We start from the raw sequence: 23,103 nt of genomic DNA on the forward strand, positions 1-23,103 counted from the left end.
CGTTTTGAAACAAATTCCCAGGGAATTTTTATGAAGATTTTAGACTGGAACTAACATCCTGAACCAAGAAACATGATTATCTAAGATGCCTGCGATGATTTTTAAAAGTTTTTACAGGTTTTATGCCAAATCTAGGCATGAAAGCAGTCAAACCATACCTGCTCTTTAGGGACTTATTGGTTTACATTTTTTCTTATACCAAAGAGTTATACAATTAGCGTAAATAAAATTCTAAAGTGCCCCTTAGGGTTAATACAATTGGGAGAGTGACTTCAGTATGGTACCAGAGGCAGGCTTTTAGGTGAGCAGAACAGGTGGTCTTAAGGGGTTGTTGAAGGACCATTTGTTGGTACCTGGAACCTCTAAAGCTCTGATATCCCTCGCTTTCCATTGTTAAATACGGAAATACTGGTGAAAGTATTAGTCACAAATATCTTATGGAGGAGAGCAAAAGTTGCTGAAGTAAAGATATACCTAGAGCCAGTGAGGATTGGGTAACAGGTGATATCAAGATGGCCTCGGAAAGAGGTCTAAGAAAGTGAAGAAGGCTGCCCAAGGTACAGTGTCTTTAAAATTTTCCTGTGGTATCGTGCATAGCATTATAAAGTAAGAATAGTGGGTCATTTAGATCAGGGACGTTGAAAGAGGGGGTGTGTTGAGGAGATTGGAATCATTGTTACGTGTCCCTCCTCTCTGGCCCCCAAGATTCTCAGGCTGAGTATCGCAGTTCCTCTGAGTCACCAAAAGCTGACAGAAGCTCGTCCTTTGGTTTGAGGGTAGAGGTTCAAAGCTGAGCATGGTAGCACTGCCTACAATTTTTCTGTAAAATGCTAGTTGAAATCAATGTGTACTGCCCTTTTAAAAAGGACATACTCTGCGTATTTTCAGTTCTTGCACCACGTTAGCTTTGATTAAATCTTTTGTTTTGACAACATACAAATCCAAAGCAGAGTATTACGATGGTTAAGTCTGCTGACCCTGGAGCCAGACTTATTGCATTTGAGTACAGGCCCTGCTAATTAGCTGTGTGACTTTTTAATTAATTAATTAATTTAACCAAGTTATTGAACGTCTTCATGCCCCAGCTAACCCATTAGTGCAATGAGAATAACAGTATTTCACATTTGTGGTGAGGTATTAATGAGATAATCCATGAAAGGACCTTTTCAGCACAGAGCCTGGAACATAGAAAGGATTCAATATATGTTTATTTTAATAATAATTACAAATACCATGTATAATAATCAGCTCTTTTCTCTGGGTCTGACTTTTGCTTTTTCGTTAAAAACCACAGCATTGGCTCAAAGTAGTTCATAAACCCAACTACATTTGGTAAAACTTTTTGAGTACTGGAATAACATTTAATTGGGCAGAAATTTGTTTTGATGGTAGAACTAAAACCTGACAAACTTATTGTAAGAAATGATTCTTTTGTTTAAGCAGGGCTTCTTTTTAAGTGTGTGATGGGAAGTTTGGGTGTTTCCTTACCCATGATGGGAATCATGCAAATTGGGGAAAGGAGGAAAAAGCATTTGTGTTGGTTTGCAAGGGCTGTCTTAAATACACATGGGGTGACTTAAATAACAGAAATCTATTGTCTCACATTTCTGAAAGCTAGAAGTCTGAGATCAAGGTATTGTAAAGACTGGTTCCTTCTGAGGGCTGTGAAGGAGAATGTGTTCCATGCCTCTCACCTAGTTTCTGGTGGTTCACTGGCAACTTTTGGCATCACTCCTTGGCTTCTGTTGCATGGCCTAGGTCTCTGCCTCTATCTTCACATGATATTCTTTTCTGTGTGCATGTCTCTGTGTGCATATGTCCCCTTTTTATGAGGACACCAGCCATATTGGATGAGGGGCCCATTCTACCCCAGGATGACTTCATCTTAACTTAATAAGTTATATCTTCAACGACGATTTCCAAATTAGGTCATATTCTGAGGTATTATGAGTTTAGGACTTCAACCTATGAATTTGGAAGGGGGGATACAATTCAAATTGCAACAGCATCCTATCCTGGAAATAATTATAATACACTTCCAGAATTTGCAGTAATCAATCCACAGCTAAAAAATAAAACACACACACACAAAAAAAAAACAAAAAACAGTTGCATGATGACAAAGCTGGTGGCCAGTGGATTTGTTTCGTCTCATGGAAAAGATGTTCATAAACTGGTATTCATAAACTTAATCACTGAAAACACCAGAGGGATTATGCATTTAATGGAATCCTATTGCAGGTGCTTGCTAAATATTCAGTTTGTTTTAAGAGAGAGAGAGAGAGAGAGAGACTTTGCTTTCAAGGTCTTTCCATTTAGCGTAAAAAGATAGACATTGCATAAGAAACAATTTAAAAAAAACAGAAAAAAAAGCTTATTTTTCTTTACTCAGTAACAATGTGAATACAGTGATTGTGTATTATGCATCATTTTAAGTTCAGTGTGTTTTAAGGAGTACTACTGTAAACTCTCAAGCAAAGTTCTATAAAACTTTATAGTATGAAATTAGTATGTTAAGGTAAGTTTGTCGGAAGCTTGGCACAGTATCTTATAAACCTAACCTAAAATTTCTACCAAGAAAAAGCCCTGCATACTTCTGTATTTTAGAGTCAGACCAATGAATGTTCATTTCTTTAGCCCCCGCAGTATGCCTTATTCTCAATTTCATCACGTTGTTTTCCACATGGTGGAATACATTCTTGTATCATTCAAGATTCACAGGTGCTACATCTGTGTGAAGCCTGACAGCCCTACTAGGCAGTTGGATGATCTTTCTGCTGCTCCCACATTATCCTATTACATTATTTAACAAGGAATTACTTCCCATCCATTGCAGATCTTACCGCTAGACCAGGAACTCTGCAGGGGAACAAAAATTGCCTTATTTTTATCTAGTTCATCTTTTGGTCAACAATACCAAACACAGTGTCTAGCAAAGAGTAGAAATTAAATGTTGGGATAATTGTTAAATGCTATAAAATAACTGAGGTTTTTTTTAAACTCAGAAATTGAGAGATGGATTTGAAATATGAAAGAAAAGTTGCTGTTTGAAGCAAAAATATAAGGGGAAAGAGGAGGAGGAGAAAGAGGAGCATATAAGTACTGTAATTCTAAGTTAGGGTGCCATTATCATCAAATGAAAGTACAGGTCACCCAGTTAAATGTGAATTTCACATTAAACAATGAATCTATTTTTACTATAAGTATATCCCAAATATTGCATACTTATAGAATATACTTAGACTAAACAAAAAAATGTTATCTCTAATTTAAATTTAACCCATATCCTTACTGACTATTCTAATCTTTTTAACGTGTAACTTTTTAAACTATAATATTATCTCTTTAAAATGCAAATGAGAGCTCTGAATGCTCCTTCATAAAAATCCCTATGCACACAGAATCGTGCAGGTACTTGATGTTAGTAACTTAATTCTTAACAGTGGATGTGTGAGAGAAGGAATGAATAATTATTTTGGAGGCTACAAGGCTGAAAGTAATGGAAATATAAGTGTAGTTTTACATTTCAAGGTTGGGGTAAACTTAGAAGTGATCAAATCTAAACCACTAATTTTGTAAAGTGAAAAAATTAGAAATATCAACTAGGATATAGAGTTTAATTGTTAAAGTAGGATAGAGAGGGGAATTAAATTGGTTACAAGGCTACACTGACTAATATAACTTATCATCAAATAATTGTATGTATAATATATTATGTATATTAAATATTAGTATATGTATAATTATATACAGAATTAAATTGTAATAGAGTATCATTATTATATGTATATTGAAATACAAAGGCCCGTATATTTTTATAACAAAGAGTAATTTATCATTTACTAACATTTTTACACTAATTGAAGAAAAATAGTGAATATGTTATTTTACTTATTAGTTCTTAAAACAGTAACTAAATTGTCAACTGATGTCTTCTTAGTTCACTGCAAATGACCACTGACATTTTCTGTCTCTTCACTGCTTATGCAACAATGGAATCAGCTATGTTACTTTAGTTTTCATACTTGAAATTACTGAATCTAAGAATGCCAGTGCACTTTGAAGTCTTAGCATTCATTAAAAACATCAACCCTCAGACTTTGATTTCAAATTTTAAAAATTAAATATGGGATATTTAACATTCTTTTGTAAATGTGATGCATGGATATCTGGTACTGATATCTAGCTAGGTATTGGTCACGTAACCTACTTGTATCCAAATAGATTAATTACTAAGTCTGCTTAAAATCAACACAATAGTGATCAAATAAAACCTGGAAGAAAGCTTTCTTTCTCTGACTCAGAAAACATGGGAATTAATCAAATATTTATCACATAGACATTGTATACCTATCTCATATTAAAGTGTATGTTTGTATCTTAAAATAATTAAAAATATTTAAATGCAATCAAATCCTGTGGGTTAGGACAATTTCTGCCCATTTGAAACATTCTCTCCCTTCTGAGAATTACTCCCTAGTGATTATGGGATTTATTTTTCCATTAAAAAGTTAGGAACTTTTGTGGCATTTAAAGCAATAGAAGACATGGTACTGACTCTCCAGAAGCTTCCTGTAAAGAATTGAATTGGTGGTTGGATGTTTGATAATTTCAGAATGGCTATAATTCTCTTCTGCTGGTTAATTGGAGACAGTTTTCAATCTTCCAGAGGGAGTTAACACTTTTCTTAATATTATTCAAAGTATTAAATATTCACCCAATAATTAAATATTAAATGTCCACGTGTAGTTAAAATTTTAAAATCTACTTTTACTTTATTGTAATTAGTTTTTAAATGTCTTTGAAGTAAGAAAAGCAGCAAATGGTTAACTCTGACATACGTATATGCTGCTAAAAGTTAAGTGGACAGAGATACATCCGTTTGCTTTGGCAACATGCACGTCATTTATGATCTATACTAGTGGGTTCAATACAGTGGAGGCGGCAGAATTAAGATTAGATTAGCTGGTGAAGTGAATGAGAGGTGAGGAAATAGGGACAACCAGTGTAGACACCTCTTATTTAGGTCCTCCTGTCTCTACCCTAACTCTGCGTTCGTGACAAGCTTTCTTTGCTATGGATGCAGGGAGCAATCAAATTACTACACTGTCATGCTCAGGTTCTGACATTTATTGAAATATCATTTTACCTTCATAAGAATATTGCAAACACATTAAAAATCTAAATGGTAATATTACAGAATCATAATCATGTCCTTGCACATTTAGCATGAGTCTGTTAACCGGAAGTTCGTCTTCATGACATTTGACCTCTTTGAGATAATTCCTTATAACTCTGATTGAATAAGTTTTAATGCTTTCTTCATGTTTTCTATCACTGAAATAAAAGTAAATAGACATTAGTCTGTTAGTAAATGAAAGTATCAAATATTATAATCTTTTAATCCCTGAATCTAAAATTGGCCCACTTAATAGCTGTGAAAACATGGGAATTTATCTACAACATTAAGGTGTACATGTAAATTTAGGGATTAGAGCATTCAGAGCTGGTTAATCAACTTTCTTTATGGTAAACAATTTTATCAGAGAGACTTTCAGGGAGGTTCTATTTTTTTAACTGAACATTTTGTATTTGTACCACTGGATCTGAAACGAATAGTTATTAAATATAGTTGACAGTGAGTGCTGTAAAAATTAAAACCCCAAGTCAGACTGTATCTCCTTGCTTATGAAAGAGAGAAAAAAATACTTAATTATTAACACTTTGAAGAAATCACATGTGATCTTTATACCCATAGAATGGATTGGCTCTCTTAAGGTTTGTTTAATTTTAGTGTATACTCTATTTTTTTTGGTGGTCTCCAAATTTAGTGATCATAAGAACGGTTGGACATCCCTGTTAAAAAACAGATTCTGAGGTGCCCCAGAAATTCTGATTTTGGTGGGAGCTAAGGGTTTGCATTTTAAACACTCCCCCCCCCCCCCCCCCCCCGTGAATCTGATTTGTGGATAGCACCATTGGTGGGGATTTGACCCCTGGTAGAAGGACTGACCCCTCTAACAGTCAAATGTCAGCTAGTATCACTGTTCAAGATAATTTCTGAATACTTACATATTGGTAAATCCTGAGGTTCGTATGTATATAATCTATTAGAGTATCTTCCCATTATATCAGCTCTGACTGTTAAAGAAGGATCTGCCAAGAAAAAATAAGTCTCTAATATATTACTTAAAATGTTCTTAAAATCATTCTTGCCTCTTACTCTAAAACAAATGTGAAGCAAATTTATAAGCAAAATCAGTTTCAGACATGTGAGTTCATAATGAATTAACCTGAATTCTCATTTTAGTGTGTCATAGCTCTCTGTCAGTACAGTTTGGGGGACTGTACTGAAATTACATTGAGATATTGATTTAATAACATCAGTTAGTTTAAAAACATATTTACAAATTTACATGTAATAGATATGGTGAATTTTGGTTGTAGAATTAGCAAGAGCTGTTATTGACTGGGTTGGCAATGTCTTCCTTTTTTAAAAAATAGTATTTAAACTAGCATTTAAAAATAAATGAATGCAAGAATATTAGTGATTTTGTAAATCTGAATATAAAGAGATAACACACATACCCACAAACATGATTCTAGGCACATATTGTCCATCAGGTGATAAATTTTTATCTGTGGTCTCATGCTAGCAAGAGAAGAAAACAATTAAACGTTATTGGATTGGATTGTTTTTGACAGTTGATTTTGAAAATAATTTATATGAATGAAGTTTACAGTAAATTAAATATTTTGGCCTTTTATAATTCTATATAATATTCTATATCCACCAATACTTTATAGCTCTTTTTGTCTTAAAAATAGAAAAATAAGGGGATTCAAATTTTCCATTGAATTGTGATATTACGAAAACACTGTAGAGGTCATATACCATGAGATTCAGCATGATGAAATTATTCTGAGCCATTTCTTGTATTTCTTTATTTTGGGCAAACACTTTTTTTAGTGCTGTGGGGAAAAACATAATGAACACCAGTCAGTTTTGAGGATAAAGACACCTTCAATAGAACATAGCAAAATAAAACTAGTATTTGTTCGCATCTATAACTGGAATGTAAATATTTCATTGGCCCATTGTCACTTTGTCTCTCATTGGGAAACAGTGAAGGTCAGAGTCTGTCCATGAAAACATCGGGGGATAATCACATTAATGGAGCCACCAGTTAATTTCATGTAACTCATTGACTCATTGGTTATAACAACATCTTCTTTCAGCAAGTTTCCTCTCCCCTTTTTATTTTCTTGATGGGAGGAAGAGGGAAAAACAATTCTAAAGGGCATGTAATATAAATATATTCAGTGTATTGCTAACAATTATTGTAATCTTTAAGCACCTTAGTGAAATGGTTGTATGGTAGTGGTCTTTTTTTTTTTTTTTTTCGAATGGGATTTTCTGAATGCTGCCTTATCTATTCTTACCAGGTCACTTTTTCTATTTCATACTGGAAATACAATAAGATCTCAGGAGCTAAAATTACCTTGGCAATATTGACAGTCTTCCAAGTGATGAATAACCATCAATGGCTTGTTACTAAACAGAGAGAGTGTGGAATTAAGTCAAGTGATTAAGTCTGAGTCAAAATGTACAGTGAAATTAGATTTAAACTTTTTGTATTTTCAGTGAGACTTAAAGTACAAATCTGACTGACAAATCATAGCAATGTAGTCCGTAGTAGTGTTACTGAAAACATAACCCGAGATGCGCCGAGAACTTGGCGCATCACCAGGTAGCACATTAGAAATAGAATTCTCAGCCTCCATCCCAGGCCCACCCAATCAGAATCTCTATGGGTGGAGTCCAGGACTCTGTAGCTTAACAAGCTCACCAGGTCATTCCTATGTACACTATAGTACAGTTAAATAAAAGTCTATCCTTTCTCCAGAGATGAAACAATATTATGAACGAGGTATTAATTTCCAGCGAACATCTGGTATAAGATGTCAGGGTTGTTTTTTTTCTTTTTGGTTTTCACCAAAAGGCTATTAATAGTTGACTGTTTTCACATCCTTTCATTCTTGTAACAACTCACAACATACAGTCTCAGTGAGAGTTCTTTCTCTGTACATTTTTCAGTTTCACTTTGATTTTTAAACTCTCTGAAAAAAGCTTTTATGGTAGCTAATTGACTTCCCTCCTCATTAGGATAAGAGAAAAAAATTAGTGTATTTAACTATAGTGAAGGATAAAGGAGTTATGATTTGGGTATACAGGATGTGTTTTTTTTAAAGTTTAATTTTGAGACGATGCTCAGTACAAAAAGAGATAGACTCCAATGTATATGTATTAAGCATAAATCTTTTAAAATCAACAGAGGTAATCATATGAAATACTATAACCCTATTTTTTTTTTTACTCTGGTCTCAAAAGTATTAAATAACAAACTTGGAATTTTTATTAATTTTATTTAATCCTCAAACTTGAAATATAAGTAAATTTTAGGTAAGAATAAATCCTACAACTCACCTTTTAAGATTTATGACATAGAGGTAAAGATAGCATCTGCCAACAGCTTCAAACTCATTGGTGAAAAAGCAGTCGAGAAATCCAATGAGTGAAATATCATTCCTAATTTTTTAGAAAACTAAAGCTAATAATATTTATTGACATTTTTAGAGGCAAGTGTAGAACTCAGTCTGCCTAACCATCAGGTAGTAAACTTTATACTAGATAACTCTTCTCTGTTCGAACTTAGATAGGTAGAGGTGTCCTGAGACAGAACAGTTAAGCGGCATGAGTCATTCTGATCCTGAACACCCACCCAACAGCTGGAAACAAGGACAGCTATGTGTAGGGAAAGACACTGATGTAATTTGTGGAAAACTAATTTCAACATCAGATTCCTGGGCAATTGGAGTCCAAGGGAAATTTGATCAAGACTACAGAAATCTGTCTTAACAGTTTAGCTGCAAATAGGTTGTTCAGGTATTCAAACCAAGGCACTATTTCATTTCAGGGAAAGCAGAGAAGTATTTCTGGAAGACAGTAAAGTAGGGATAGCCTAAAAAAGGGCTCAAAACTTTTTCAGCAAAGAGGTAAATAGTAAATATTTGAGGTTTTGCAAGCTATGTGGTCTCATTCACAACTATTCAACTCAGCCATTATTGCAAAACAGCCATGGACAATATGTAACAAAATGAGTGTGGCTGTGTTACAGTAAAAGTTAATTTATGGATACTGAAATTAGAATTTCATGTAACTTTCATATGTCCAAAATACTGTGTTTTTTTTTGAATTAAAAAAAAATTAATCTAGAAATCATCCTTAGGTTACAGACCAAATAAAAACAGGTGGCCCCTGGTGTAAAATCTCATGAACTAGCCCACCAGATTGTGAGAAACTTGAGTTGAGAGAAAGTAAAAATTTGTGGTAGCTGTACTTCAGCATCATTTGGTAAAAAAACATCTTTTAAAATTCTACATTTTTTTCCTTTTAAAATAGGTTACAAATTCAAATGGTTTAAAATCTAAAAGTTAAAAATTTTTCCTCCTGCTACTGCCTTCCAAAAGTAAGCAGTGTTACCATTTCTTATGTTTCCTTCCAGAGATTTTTCAGGTCATATTCCCAAATATGTACATGTGTGTATATATATAAATATATACATGTGTATATGTATAAAATACATATCATATATAATATATAACATTATGTTTATATATGAATAAGCATATTAATATCTACATGTATATGCATACATTTATGAAAATGTATATTTATGTATATGAATATATAAATGTATTTTATATGTCCACATGCATATCCATGTGCATGTGTATGTGTATATTCCTTTTTTAAAACTACAGATACTACTGCACTATGCACATGTATTTGCATTTTGCATTTTTAGCATGATGCTACATCTTAGATATCATTCCCTTATGCTTTTATATAATATTCCATTACATGGAAATTCTTCAATGTATTTAATTAGTCCGCTGAAGATAGATATTTAAATTGTTTCCAAATTTCTGTGTTTTGGTCATTTACAAACACAAACACTGCTTTGGTGATGTTATTTATATATGATTTTGCATATGGGTTGTATATTTGTAAAAAAATTTCCAGGAGTAAAATTTCTGGGTCAAAGAGTATATGCATTTATAATTTTGATACATATGCTTTCCATGGAAGGAGTAGGGTGGGGCCAGAAGAGCATCTAGGATACAAAAGCTAAGTGCTTTCATTTTGCATCCCAGGCACCTCCCTTGCCTCACACGAGTATCAGCCCTTCCCTACTCCAATAATTTAAAGAAATAAAATTTTGCAATAGTATCTTCTAGTACCTTAATGGCCTCATTTTTATAGTTAAATCTTTGTAATTTATTGTGATAAAATCTGAGGCATAGATCCAAATAGATTTATTTTTCCCAGGTGGCTACCAGTTTCTCTCTAACACTATGAGTAATTATTTTACATATTCTATCTCCCTTACCCCTGACCTAAAAATACCACTGTATTTCGTAAAAAATTTCTGTAGTGTCCAGTTTTATTTCTATTTGATTCATTTGATTCATTTACTAGTAACGTATTGTTTTAGTATAGCTTTGTCAAATGTTTCATATTGATGAAGGGCTAATTGTGGTAATTGTAGACATCCTCGTCTTATCCAGACTTTAATGGGATACTTTTATTTGTTTTCCCACTAAGGATGACGTTGGCTTTTTTGCTAGGATGGGTATTTCTTTGTTAGGGTGAATGAAAATAAATGAGTATTGTTGAATAAAAGTTTTTGTTTTTTTTAAAATCAAACATGGATTTTGCATTCTATTAAATGTCTTTCAGCATTTCTGGAGATAGGAGATACTATGATTTGTCTCCTTATAAATATTAAGTTATTTGAATCAATCAATTTCTTAATCTTGAATCTTCCTGGCATTCCCAGACTAAATCTCACTTAATCGGGGTGTATTCTTCAAATGTTCCGCTGGCTTCTCTTTGATAATATGTTGTTTATTACCCTCTTATTTGGAAATGATTATTCTGTAGACTTCTTTCTTTGGTAATATTTGTCCAGTGTTGAGACAGTGTTTTATTCAATTCTCATTTGGAATCTTTCCTTCTTCTTAAAAGAGTATTGTAATTGAATGTTCTTCAGATATTACATAAATTCTTTGGGAGCTTTGAAAAAAATACAACTTTCTCTTCTCTATTCCTAAAGATTTAGTATGTCTGTAAGGATAAAGGTTGTGTGACTCTTGGTCATTGAGTGTAGAACAGTGTGTGGCACAGAGCAGAGGCTACTCAGTAAGTACTTGACTGATTGATGGATCATGAATATGGATTCCAATGAAAACTCCAATGATCAGACTTGAGAACTGCTATTGTACACGAGTTTCCTGTTTCAGTTTTATAATGCCTAATGAGTGGTACTGTTTTTATACAACTTATATTCGAAAGCTTGATTGAGTAATTAAGAAATTAATACAAAGGTATTTAAAGCTCTAGTTTATAAAAAAACAAAAACATTCTAATGGCAACTCTTAGTCTAAACAGCGTAGAGTAGCAGAGCAAATACATGGGTATTCTTTCAAAAGCTAACATGCTGCTTTGGGGCTCTTCTTTGAGGAGGTATCTATATGATCTGTCAAAATTAACTGAGAGGTGTTTTACCTTTTTTGAATATGAAAGAGACCTTCTTCATAAGTCTGTACCCAAGTGATGTCATCTCCCCATCCTAAAACAGAAGAGAGAGAAATCAGTGCATTTACTCAGGACCACAGCAGAGCTCTGAAATGGACATGTGACAAGTAGCTGTCTGTCTACAGACGTTTAACTAAGCTACCAAGCACTTATCTGACATATGAAACATGAGTATAACTAGAGATGAAGAGCTGGTGTCCTTTCAGATTATAGTACTGAGGTTTTTGTCAGTGTTTCAAACCTCAAGGCCAATGGCCTTGAACCCAGCAAGTGCTCAATAAGTGCTATTATAATTAATGATGATTGAAAAGACATCTCTGCACCATGCAATTAATCTTTGCATACTTTTTAAGGCTATAGGGAATACTTTGGAGTGTACCACGCAGTGCCCTTGTATCTTGAGTGCCTGGCGAGGCTTGACCCCTTTTAAGTAAGTATATATCATGAATAAAAGGAATTCCAAATTGAACTTTGAATTTTGACAAGTAGAAAATTCTGGTGTGGGAATTTCATGGTTGAGAAACACAGGTGTTCTGGAAGCATCCAGAAGAGTGAAGGAGAGGGAAACAATACGAGTAGAGAGAGAACCCAGTAACTTTTTAAAAAGTAATATGGGTAGTTGGGAATGTGTATTAGAGATTAAAGAATAAGATCATTGAGCAGAAGAATGCACCAAAAAAAAAAAAAAAAAATCCAGAAATATAGCAGAGTGTTTTCAGGAAATGTCTTGGTCTACAGATGAGAAAGATTAAATTAGTGTGAAAACAGAAATATTTGCAGGCTAGTTTGGACCCAGATTTTCTTATATGTTTCAAATGTCAGACTGCACTTTTTGGTTTTGATATCATGGCTAAAAGATGGCCAGGAGTTATGAAGCAGAATTATAAGCAAGATAAACACAGTTCCATCATTTTTGCTTGTTGGTTTGTTTTTGTTTTGTTTGCTTTTTGGGACTAGCCGTATTACAATATAATTCACATACAAATACGATTCATGCAGTCACAGCGTACACTTCTGTATATTCGCAGAGTTGTACAGGCCTCATCATAATCAATTTTAGAACATTTTCATCACTTCGGAAAGAAGCCCTGTACCCTTCAGCTGTCACCCCATAATTCCTCCATCTCCCCCATCCCTAAGAAACACCTACTGTACTTTCTGTATCTATAGATTTTCTTATTTTGAATATTTCATATAAATGGAATCATACAATTTGTAGTCTTTTGTAACTGTATGCTTTTACTTAATATAATGTGTTCAAGGTTCATCCATATTGTGGCACACATTCATACTTCATTCCTTTATATGGCCAAATATTATTCCATTGTATGGATAGACCACATTTTATTTATGAGGTAGGACAATTACGTTCGCGAACTCATCCTAGAAAAAGTGCTACCTGCTTCATTACTCAATATCACTATGGTCACCTTCGAAGTACTCCCCTTGGGAAGCTATGTACCAACGCCAGTGCGTAGTCCACCCTTCAAAGCAATTTTGGAACTCTTTTTCTGTAATGGCCATAAGAGCTGTCATCATATTACCCTTGATGTCCTGAATGTCATCAAAATGTCTTCCTTTCAATATTTCCTTTATCTTCGGGTAAAGAAAGAAGTCATTGGGGGCCAGATCAGGTGAGTAGGGAGGATGTTCCAATACAGTTATTTGTCTACCGGCTAAAAATTCCCTCACAGACAGTGTTGTGTGAGCTGGTGTATTGTCGTGATGCAATAGCCATGAATTGTTGGCGAAAAGTTCAGGTCATTTTTGTCTAGTTCAGGAAGTGCAGCCTTTTCAGCACTTCCAAATAGTAAATTGGTTACCTGTTTGTCCCGTTTACACATTCATAATGAATAGTCCCTCTGATACCATAAAAGGTTAGCAACATCATTGTAACAAGTTCGTGAACTTAGTTGTCAGACCTCACTATTCATTCATCAATTGATGGACATTTGGGTTGTTTCTACTTTTTGGCTTTTATGATGCTGCTGCTGTGAATATTAGTGTACAAGCTTTTGTGTGGACATGTTTTAATTTCTCTTGAGGATCTGAACTGCTGGGTCATATGGTAGCTCTACATTTAATAATTTAAAGAACTACCAGACTGTTTTCAAAGTGGTTGCACTATGTTACACTTTTACCAGCAGTGTTGTTGGTTTGTTTTTGCCTGATTTAAGTATCTTAACATTGGAAGACACGTTACGTTACTTTAATACTTTGCCTAACTATAATAATCTTGATTTTCTTTACAGCTGTGCTTGAACACATGTGTTAACTTCATATCACAATTTTTATTAAATAAGAGTTATTTTGAGAACAGCCACTGAGACTGGGCTCCTACTTAATTTTTTGATTCTGTTCCAAGTATCATTCAATGCTGAAACTCCAGCAACGGGAATAATTGCTAGTTTCTGCTCCTGTTCAGCTTAGTCCCACAAACATTAAAGGAACATCTGCAGTTTGCCTTACTCCACTTAGCCCTGGGTGTACAAAGGTAAAACAATATAATCCCTGCTCTCAAACCATTCATAGCCTTGTAGGGGAGCCACATGGTATTACAATTTTGTGTATACATTTTAATCTCATAATTACAATAGGCCAAAAGTGATACAGTTTAAACTCTCTTCAGAGTCTCTGTTCATTACCACAATTCTGTTTCCAGCTATGCTTGCTTGTCTTCTGAGATTTTATTTATTCATCCAATATGTATTTATTGAGAACCTGCTATAGCCAGTCACTAGGCTGGGTGCTGGGCATTGAGTAGTTCTTTTGATTCAAAAGGATCGAAAGAATTTGGGTGGAGTGTCACTGTTTTTTTCTTTTTCTTAAAGTTTTTATTACCTTTTCCAAATAATCTTCCCTCTTCTGAATGCTCTTTACTTGTTTGCTGCTGCCCCCTGCTTTAAGGGGCTCCATATGCTACTGTATACGCTGTACCCAAACTCGTCCCTCTTCCCTCTGTCTTTAATCCTCATTCATTCGGAGCTTCATTTTCTGTTGTTTCCTACATGCTAATAGACGGTAAAATGCTTAACCAAATGTAAACCAATTCTTAATAATGGAGTTCCCAGCTGATTTCATTTTCCTTATTCAAATAGTTTCTAAATAACTGGACTCATCAAGTTCTTTAAAATGTACCATGCATATTGAGTATATCTTTCAAAAATTCACCAAAAAGTTTCATAGATAACTTGAAAATGAATGCACAGAATGTTGGGGCCTTATGGCCCAGTTGTAGCATGCATTTTAACTCTTTCCTGGAGCATCTTTAGGGCAATGACTAGTTTAGTCTCTGGCACTTTTAGGCCACAGAGCTCATTGTTTTATAACTATAGTGTTTAAATATAGAGAGAACATGATAAATTATACTTAGGAAAATAGTTCCTTCATTCATTTTATTTGTTTTGCAAAAACTTACTGGTCATTTTGGTTTATAGTTTCTGTGATTTTAAACTGAAGAAGAATTAAGTAACTGGGCTGGACTTGGATGGATAATTGGCTGGCACTCAATCTACCTGTTAAGGAATGAATGAACTTGGAAAGAAAGTCAATATTTTAAAACTTGAAATGATGCTGTAATTGGTCTCCATTTGTTTGCTCCATTCATATCACTGTTTCAAGTAGTGGTTACACATTTTGCAGTTTGTACTACTCATTTTAAATTAGCTATCTGGAGACAAATGATTTTGTTTCCATGTTGATTACCTGGAAATGTAGGAACTAGTTTTAAGGATTTTCTTTATAAAATGTTTCTTTGCAGATGAAGATATATTTGTTTCTTAGGCCCAAGGAAAACAGTAAGTACAGAAATGTTTTCTAAACATGTAGCTAATGATAGATCTAGATCATGGTGTCTAAAACCACTGCAGCTGTTTTCAGGAGCCAATATTGCAAACACTTGGTTAACCAAAACTCTCAGAGGGAGGAATAAAGTATAATTTTCTGGGATCCTTGTATAAAATCATTCCAAATTGTTATTTTTTTGCCTGAATAGAGAACCGGGAATTGGAGCAGATTTTGAGGGATATTCATTGCCTTTAGGACGTTGCTATGACATATCAATCAATATTATTTTCCAGAACTCTGGTTATTAAAGCTATAGGCTAGCAAACCAATTTTCCACTATTTCTGTAAAAGATATAGCAAATTGTTATTGTTTTACAGTTGGTTTGGTTCACGCTTTAAAATCAACTGATTCTGCTTTTGTTGTTGCTGGTTTTTTTGTTTGTTTTGTTTTTTAAAGTTTATTGGGGTGACAATTGTTAGTAAAGTTACATAGATTTCAAGTGTACAATTCTGTATTACATCATCTATATATCCCATTGTGTGTTCACCACCCAGAGTCAGTTCTCCTTACCCTCCTGTTTTGGTTTGTTTTGCCTATTTTAAAGTGGTAAACAACAAAATATTCCAGTTAATTGAGTTTGCTTTATAAGGAGATTATGGGTAAGAGATGAGGAATTTTAAAATAATCCAAATGACTGAGTTTAGGAAACAAAATGAGATTCCAGTACCTCTTGCGAGTGTCTGAGGAGGCCTCTTTTCTTTTTTGATTGTAATGGAAAGGTTAGAAGAAACTGCGACGAGCAAGAGGCAGAGGGCTGAAGCTGAGTGTAACATCATGTGTCCTTGAGAACCCCTCTGGAGAAGCTAGACAACAGAAAATAATTTTCAGAATCTAGCAGGTTACTTCAAGCTGTCATTAAGACATTTGTTACAAGTCAGACAAAAGCTATGCTGACAGATGGCTCTGCTTGTGTGAGTTGACACAGTATAACCTCCTAGAATGTCATTCAGGTTTTATTTTTAAAATATTTTAAAAATACACCCAACTCAACAAGTGTCCACTTGGTGAAAAGCTATATTCTGGGCATCGTGGGAGCAGTGCAATGAAGCTGAAAGAGAACTGGATTGGGGCACTCAGAGCTCATTTCTGAGGGCATTCTACTGTTCACAGCTCTACAGTGAAACTCAAATAAGATAGGATTTGTTAAAGGTCTTTCATCTCTAAAGAATAATGCAATGGTGACCTCTGGCATGCATAAATATTCTTTCGATTCTTCTTGATCTGATAGATTAAAATAACCCTTTAACTCTATGCCAAGGTAATAAGATTAGGCATGAACAAATATTGCCTGCAATAGATTTCAGAGAAAAAGTGGAAGACCGAGATTCTGTTCTTCAGTTCCTTGATAGTCTCTTATCTTTCTCATCCTTCCACTTGTTACTCAGCCTTTTACCCCTCAGTTTACAATCCGCTCTTTCTGAAATCAAGTTTATTGTCATATTGTTATAAATATATGTGTAAAGAAGAACAAACCTGCTGTCTATAGTTCTCCCTTGGTTACTAGAATTCAAATGGCTTTTTGAGTCAATGTACTATCTTAAGATATAATCAAGTCTAGAGTTGGACCTGGCCTTAAACTACTTGATAAATATTATTTGTAGCATATAAAACCCATGTGAAATAGTTGACATATGCAGTCATGAAATCACCTCAAAATATGAGGTAAATGTACAAAAATCATTCACATTTAAAATTCCTTTAAAACCATTTTCCTGTTGACTTAACATTATTTAGTACTGAACTTCCTACCAAAATAGTGAATGACTGTTTTGTGATTCTACCCAAACATGACTATTGCTATATGTAACTGTATTAGGCATTGTGGGAGAATTGAAAGATTAATAAGACAAATGCTCCTTAAAATAATTTACTGCTTGACACTGGTAATAAGCTCCTTATGTAATAGAGCAACGGTAGTTAATGAGAAGGACAGCTTGGTGATGGGGAGGTTTATAGATTCTAGGTTTCTCCAGACACTTCCTCATTCCTCTCATTGTAGTATCTTTGCCTTGCCAATGGTGTTTCCCTTCAGTTCCCCTTTGGATTGAAAATGGTTGTCACTCCAGGCTAGCCCTATTTAAATCATTTCCCTTCCTACTCTGCAGTGAACCCCATTTCATATTTCTTTTTGTTCAATTATGGAAAAACTCTGTTAAACAATAACTATGGTGCATGATAAGGGCCTCAGTGTAAGTTCTTATAACTTATTAATACCAGAAAACATTTCAGAATGCCATCTTTTACTTTAAGGACCGGTCATCTTGTACCTTAAAGACTGAAACAAAGAAAGGGTCAATTTTACTAGGGGATAGAGAGAGCCGACTCTAGCACACAAAGTGCAATGAAGGGCAGGCAAGCTGTGTCAGGTTGAAAGTTGCCGTTGAGAAACTGAAGCAACCCTCTAGGGCAGGGTCTTAAATCTGGAGGAAGCATCAGAAAAGGTTCTTTATGGTAGAGATAGAGATAAGTAGGTGGAATCGACATTGAAAAAGAAAAAGTATAACTTCACCATTTTCCTATTTTAAAGATGCCAAGTTTTTTTTTTCAAAATTCAAGTTATTGTCGAAGATTGTTCTAGTTAAAAAAAAATCAAAATACCAATTTTCTATTTTACATTGTTAGATAAATGGTAAAAATAGATATTAAATACATCCGATGACAAAGCTAACCAATTTATATATTGTTAGTTTTGAATAAACAATGCTTTCCTTAAAGAAACAGAACTTGAACTGCTGAGGGTTCCCTAACACCAGATGCACGGTTCAGCTGCTTGGGGGCACCAATGAATGACATGGTAACAACCCTGGAGCAGCTTACAGCACACTTTGGAGGCACATAACCAATGTCTACAATTAGGTGTTATAAACATTGGCCAATTAGCATTTTCTAACACTAGTATTTTACTTTACAAAAGTAATTTGATGTAAGTCATTTACTTAGATATTATAGAAAGATATTCCTTATTTTAAACTATAACAACATTTAAAGGAGAACAGGGAAAAACAATTGTTACTTATAGCATCATTTTTGAAGGGTTTTTTTTTTCCCAATGCTAGTTTATTATAGTATCATTAATATAAGCAGAGGATAAAAGCATGAAGGCAGCAGAAGAAATACAGTTCGCTAAAAGAAAAATATCAGGTCCATTGAATGCTCCCTACACTTTACTGAAAATCTCACTTTTGAATAGCGACACACGGATTACTTAAATACTGTAGAAGAGCTTGACCACCGATTATATAATCAGGAAATTTTGCTTGCTTACCTGAACCAGCCAGTGCTCTTGCTGTAAGTATATTCTGGATGTTTCTGGTTTAAAATGGGTGTGGATTTATACACACACACAAACACACACACACACACCCCTGACCTGCAGCCCCACCTGCATCGAAACAAGAGCAGTCAGTCACCTGCAAACTTAAAAAAGGGGCTTGTCTGAAAAACCCTGTGTTTCATTGCAGTTCTCATGCTTCTCACGCTAAAAAAAACTCTTCTCTCTTTCTCTAAGTTAAGATTGAGTGTCCTCAGCAAATGAGGCCAAATACAATCTTTGGGCTTTTTTCTTGTTTACCTTTTACTTCCCAAGGTAATTTAATGTTTGGCAGGAGTTCAACACCAGAAAAAAAAAAAAAAGTGGGGAGAAAGGAACTGGTATGAATGTAGGAACTGTGTGTACACCATTGTTCTTGATGAAAGTTCAGTGAGGCTTGCAGATTAGATATAAAGCAAACAGGAATTCCTAAGGGTTACTCTGTTTACAGGAATGCAATTAACAGCTAAAGAGACCAGGTCCTTTTTTCTTCAGAGAGAGAGAGAGAGAGAGAGAGAGAGCTGTTTTAAAATTCAACATTTTAATAATTTGATTACTCTACAGTCTTAATAAAAACCTTTACCTTACTATACAAAAACATAGGAAAACAGGCAATTAAATAAGTTTGTTTATATTTATCTGCTATATTTAAAAAAATTTTCTAATTAATCCATAATTATGGTAAAACATTTTCCAAGTATAGAGTTGTACCAAATAAAAAGTAAAATTCTCTTCTCCCTTCACTAGTACTTTCCTTGTGCACCCCACCAAACACACACACACACACACACACACACACACACACACACACACTTTCACTTCCCAGAAGTAATTACTGTTAAAATGATCTAGGAGAGGGTTACCAAATCTGGCCCACCTGTTTTTGTACAACCTGGGAGCTAAGCACTGTTTTTACATTTTAAATGATTGGGAAAAATCAAAAGAAGAATTACATTTTGTGACATGTGAAACATGAAATTCAAATTTCAGTGTCTATAAATAAGGATTAGTGGATGGAGTACAGTCATGTTCATTTCCTTATGTATTGTCTATGGTTACTTTTGTACTATGACAGCAAAGTTGAGTACTGTCATGGGAACTGAATAACCTGCAAACCCTGAAATATTTACTATCTGGCCTTTTACAGAATACGTTTGTTCCCTAATCTAGCCTATTGTTCAGTAATCTTCCTTCTTCCCTCTTTCCCTTTTCTCCCTCCTTCCCTCCCTCCTCTCTATCAGTCATTTTGTCTAATTACTCAATATACTAACAAATGCATTGTTAAAGGGGGGCGGGTGATGGTTGTCTTGCTTCTGACATTAAGGTGAGTGTGCTTCTCGTCTTGTAACTTCAGACATGCGCTGGTTTGATTCACTGCGTTAAGAAGGGAGACATTTCATAGTCCTATACTACATCTCTTAAAAGCAGGGATGTTGGATTTTGTTCTATAAAGAGGGATGTAGGGGTTTTCTCATTTCATATAGTAAATTTATAGTTTTCTTAATTGAACTTTGCTTGTGATCCTGAGAGAAACCCCATGTAGCCAGGTTGTAGTATTCTCGCACTATACCACTGACTTGTTTATTCGTTTAAGTTGTGCTTTCTTGCTTATAAAGGACTCTCAAAGGGAACCTTCCTTGGGACATGCTAGTCAAATAGAATTCTTTCTGCTGAAGGTTAAGAAACTTGACTTACAGTTTGAATTTCAAACCCAGAATTTCCAAGCAAAGCAACAACTGGGCAGTGATCCTCTTACAGAGGAGGGTGGCAATGCTTTCACCTTGTTCGTGACAGGCAGTGGTTTAGAGAAAATTCTCAAAATCTTCTGACATCCCTGCTAAACTCCTCACATAATGTATTTTAATAGATAATGAGATGAGAATGAGAAAGAAGTCAAGTACCTAAGAGGCAGTGAAACTAAGTCCTATGTCTGAGCTGACCAACATCATTTGTTCCCACCCACCAGTGTAACCATGTAAGATATCCTCTAAAACAGGACACCTTTGAGAGTAAAAGGAGGTAACATAATCTATTGGAATTACATAATTTTTGAAATAAGATTTTGAAATATATTTGTCAGCTAAAACTGGTTTTCTTATATAATAGATCACAAAGAGTACTCTTGAACATTATTCTCAAAAGTTAAAAATTTAAAAAGTACATTCATGCACATTATGGTGAAATTTTAAAAATTATTCGTTGTACATGTTTGTTAATTGGTTTCTTAACCATACTTGTCTCTGATACTGGGTGGCTGGTATTTTTCTGAAGATTGTTCTGGTATTAGTGGTCTTTATTTTTTCAATGGGATCTTATATTTACTCTTTTTATAAAATTGCCTGCAATCACCTTCAAAGTTGTCCTCATGGAAGATATTATAGTTGAAATTGTCATCAGCTTCAGTTGGTACATCTCTGTAAACCATACTATTTTTAATTAAGTTAAAATTTTAATTTTTTTTAATTTAATTTTTAAAAATTAATCTTCCTGTAGGTGCTTGGTTACCTGGTAAGCTCAAGAAAATTTCAGTGGAGGATAGTTTCAATTATAATTTTAATCTTATTTAAAAATTATCTCCAATGCTATTTTTAGTCTCTGTTTAGAGTCCTTTCTTCAATTTTATAAGGTGAAACATCTATTTTATTTTACTTATTTATTTTTTAACATTTTTTAATTAGTTTCAGGTGCACAAAGCAATGTAATAGACATTTATCATTTATATCCCTCACGCAGTGACAACCCCCTGCCCCCCATCCACTATCCCTCTGACATCGCACACAACTGTTACATTTCCACTGTCTCTATTCCTAATGCTGTACTCCTCTTCCATATAGATAGATAGATAGATAGATAGATAGATAGATAGATAGATAGATAGATAGATAATTATACTTGACATTCATTATTGTTCAGCTTCAGGTGTACAGTGCAGTGATCAGGCATCTACATCATCCCTAAGGTGGTCTCCCAAATGGGACAAGTGTCCATCGGATACCCTACAAAATCTTTACAACATTACTGATTATATTCCCCAAATTGACTTTCGTATCCCCATGGCAATTTTGTGGTTACTGACTGTGCTTTTTAATCCCCTCACCTTCCCCCTTATCCCCACGCACCCCTCCCATCTAGCAACCCTCAGTTTTTCCTCTATGTTTCTGAGACTGTTTCTGATTAGTTCATTCCTTTAGAAACATCTATTTTAAATGTTTTATTAAATTTCCAAGCTACGAAATTGTAGGTCCTTTCTATTTCATTTGGGAACAGAATAGTAATTTATCCAATTAAATAAAGGCTCTTTAATAAGTCACGATAGTCCACACTTGGCGTTAATTCTTTCAAGAGTAGTGACCCATATTTTCATAAGATTAATTGGTTACATAAGTCATAAATTGAATTTGGGGTTAGGATTTACCTATCCACTTTGTGTATTTGTGTGTCCATCTGTCTGTTTATGTTTTAGTTTGTCAGTATTTCAGAATACATTGAAAACAAAAACAGTACAAAAAGGTCGACAGTGGAAAATAGATCTCTTTCCCACCCACTTTCCAGTCTGCATCTTCTAACTAGAGTCAATAATTATCAACTTCTTGAGGCTTCTTCCAGAAATAATTTCTTTATATTCAAGCATGTCCCTATCTATCTATCTATCTATCTATCTATCTATCTATCTATCTATCTATCTATCTATCTATCTATCTATCTAATTTATTTATCTATCATCTCTGTATATATCTTCCTATTTTTTTATTAACACAAATGGTGTAATTCTATCAATATTTCTGACCTATTTTTGATAATGTTTAATATCGTACTATCTCAGAACAGGTAATTTTATGAAACTAATAAATAAAAGAGAAAGACTATTCTGTAGAGAACATTTACCTGTCTTTATTTGTTAAATCCTGTAGAAGAAAATACTTTAAAATTTTTTGTTTCTAGAAAAAAAGATTCTTTGGATTAAAGGAATAGCTATCTCCAGAATTTGTTATTGAGCAGTGTTATTTTATAACAAACATTTAAAATCATAGTGTTTTTATAAGCCTCTCATGTTATGTCAGCAACCTATAGATTCTTGCTCCGTCAAGAATAGTTCCATTTCCTATTGCAAAATAACAACTCTTTATTTAAGCATCTTAAGTCTCTTTTTCAGAGTAGTACAACCAAACACTTTGTAAACATGTGCTATTTTTCACAATATGAATATACTCGGGATTTATTCCTTGGTTCTTGCCCTGTGGGCCACATAAGATTAAATAGAATCATGACTGTAGCTTTCGGATT

At 34.2% G+C, this 23,103-nt stretch overlaps 1 protein-coding gene across 1 annotated transcript; it reads right to left on the reverse strand.

Annotated features, from left to right (window-relative positions):
• Positions 1–5,115: 5,115 nt before the first annotated feature.
• AGR3 (anterior gradient 3, protein disulphide isomerase family member) lies at positions 5,116–19,032 on the reverse strand. The gene is made up of 8 exons (XM_019726644.2): positions 18,775–19,032; positions 16,177–16,312; positions 11,633–11,696; positions 7,503–7,555; positions 6,896–6,972; positions 6,589–6,652; positions 6,073–6,156; positions 5,116–5,337 (listed from the first exon to the last, which is right to left on the reverse strand). Exons 2-8 carry the CDS (start codon positions 16,283–16,285, stop codon positions 5,288–5,290), a joined length of 501 nt encoding a protein of 166 aa, XP_019582203.1. The 5' UTR covers positions 16,286–16,312; positions 18,775–19,032; the 3' UTR covers positions 5,116–5,287.
• Positions 19,033–23,103: the final 4,071 nt, after the last annotated feature.

This window comes from Rhinolophus sinicus, linkage group LG09, assembly GCF_036562045.2.
Source record: "Rhinolophus sinicus isolate RSC01 linkage group LG09, ASM3656204v1, whole genome shotgun sequence".
Taxonomy (NCBI): domain Eukaryota; kingdom Metazoa; phylum Chordata; class Mammalia; order Chiroptera; family Rhinolophidae; genus Rhinolophus; species Rhinolophus sinicus.

What these genes read in the sequence shown, in the direction of transcription:
- AGR3 (XM_019726644.2), bottom strand. Translation starts at nt 16,285, where the DNA reads ATGATGTTACACTCAGCTTCAGCCCTCTGCCTCTTGCTCGTCGCAGTT. An exon ending in TCCTCAGACACTCGCAAGAG is followed by an intron (nt 11,697 to 16,176) that starts GTACTGGAATCT and finishes CTTCTGTTTTAG; the next exon opens with GATGGGGAGATGACATCACT. An exon ending in GCCTAGAATCATGTTTGTGG is followed by an intron (nt 6,157 to 6,588) that starts GTATGTGTGTTA and finishes TTTTCTTGGCAG; the next exon opens with ATCCTTCTTTAACAGTCAGA.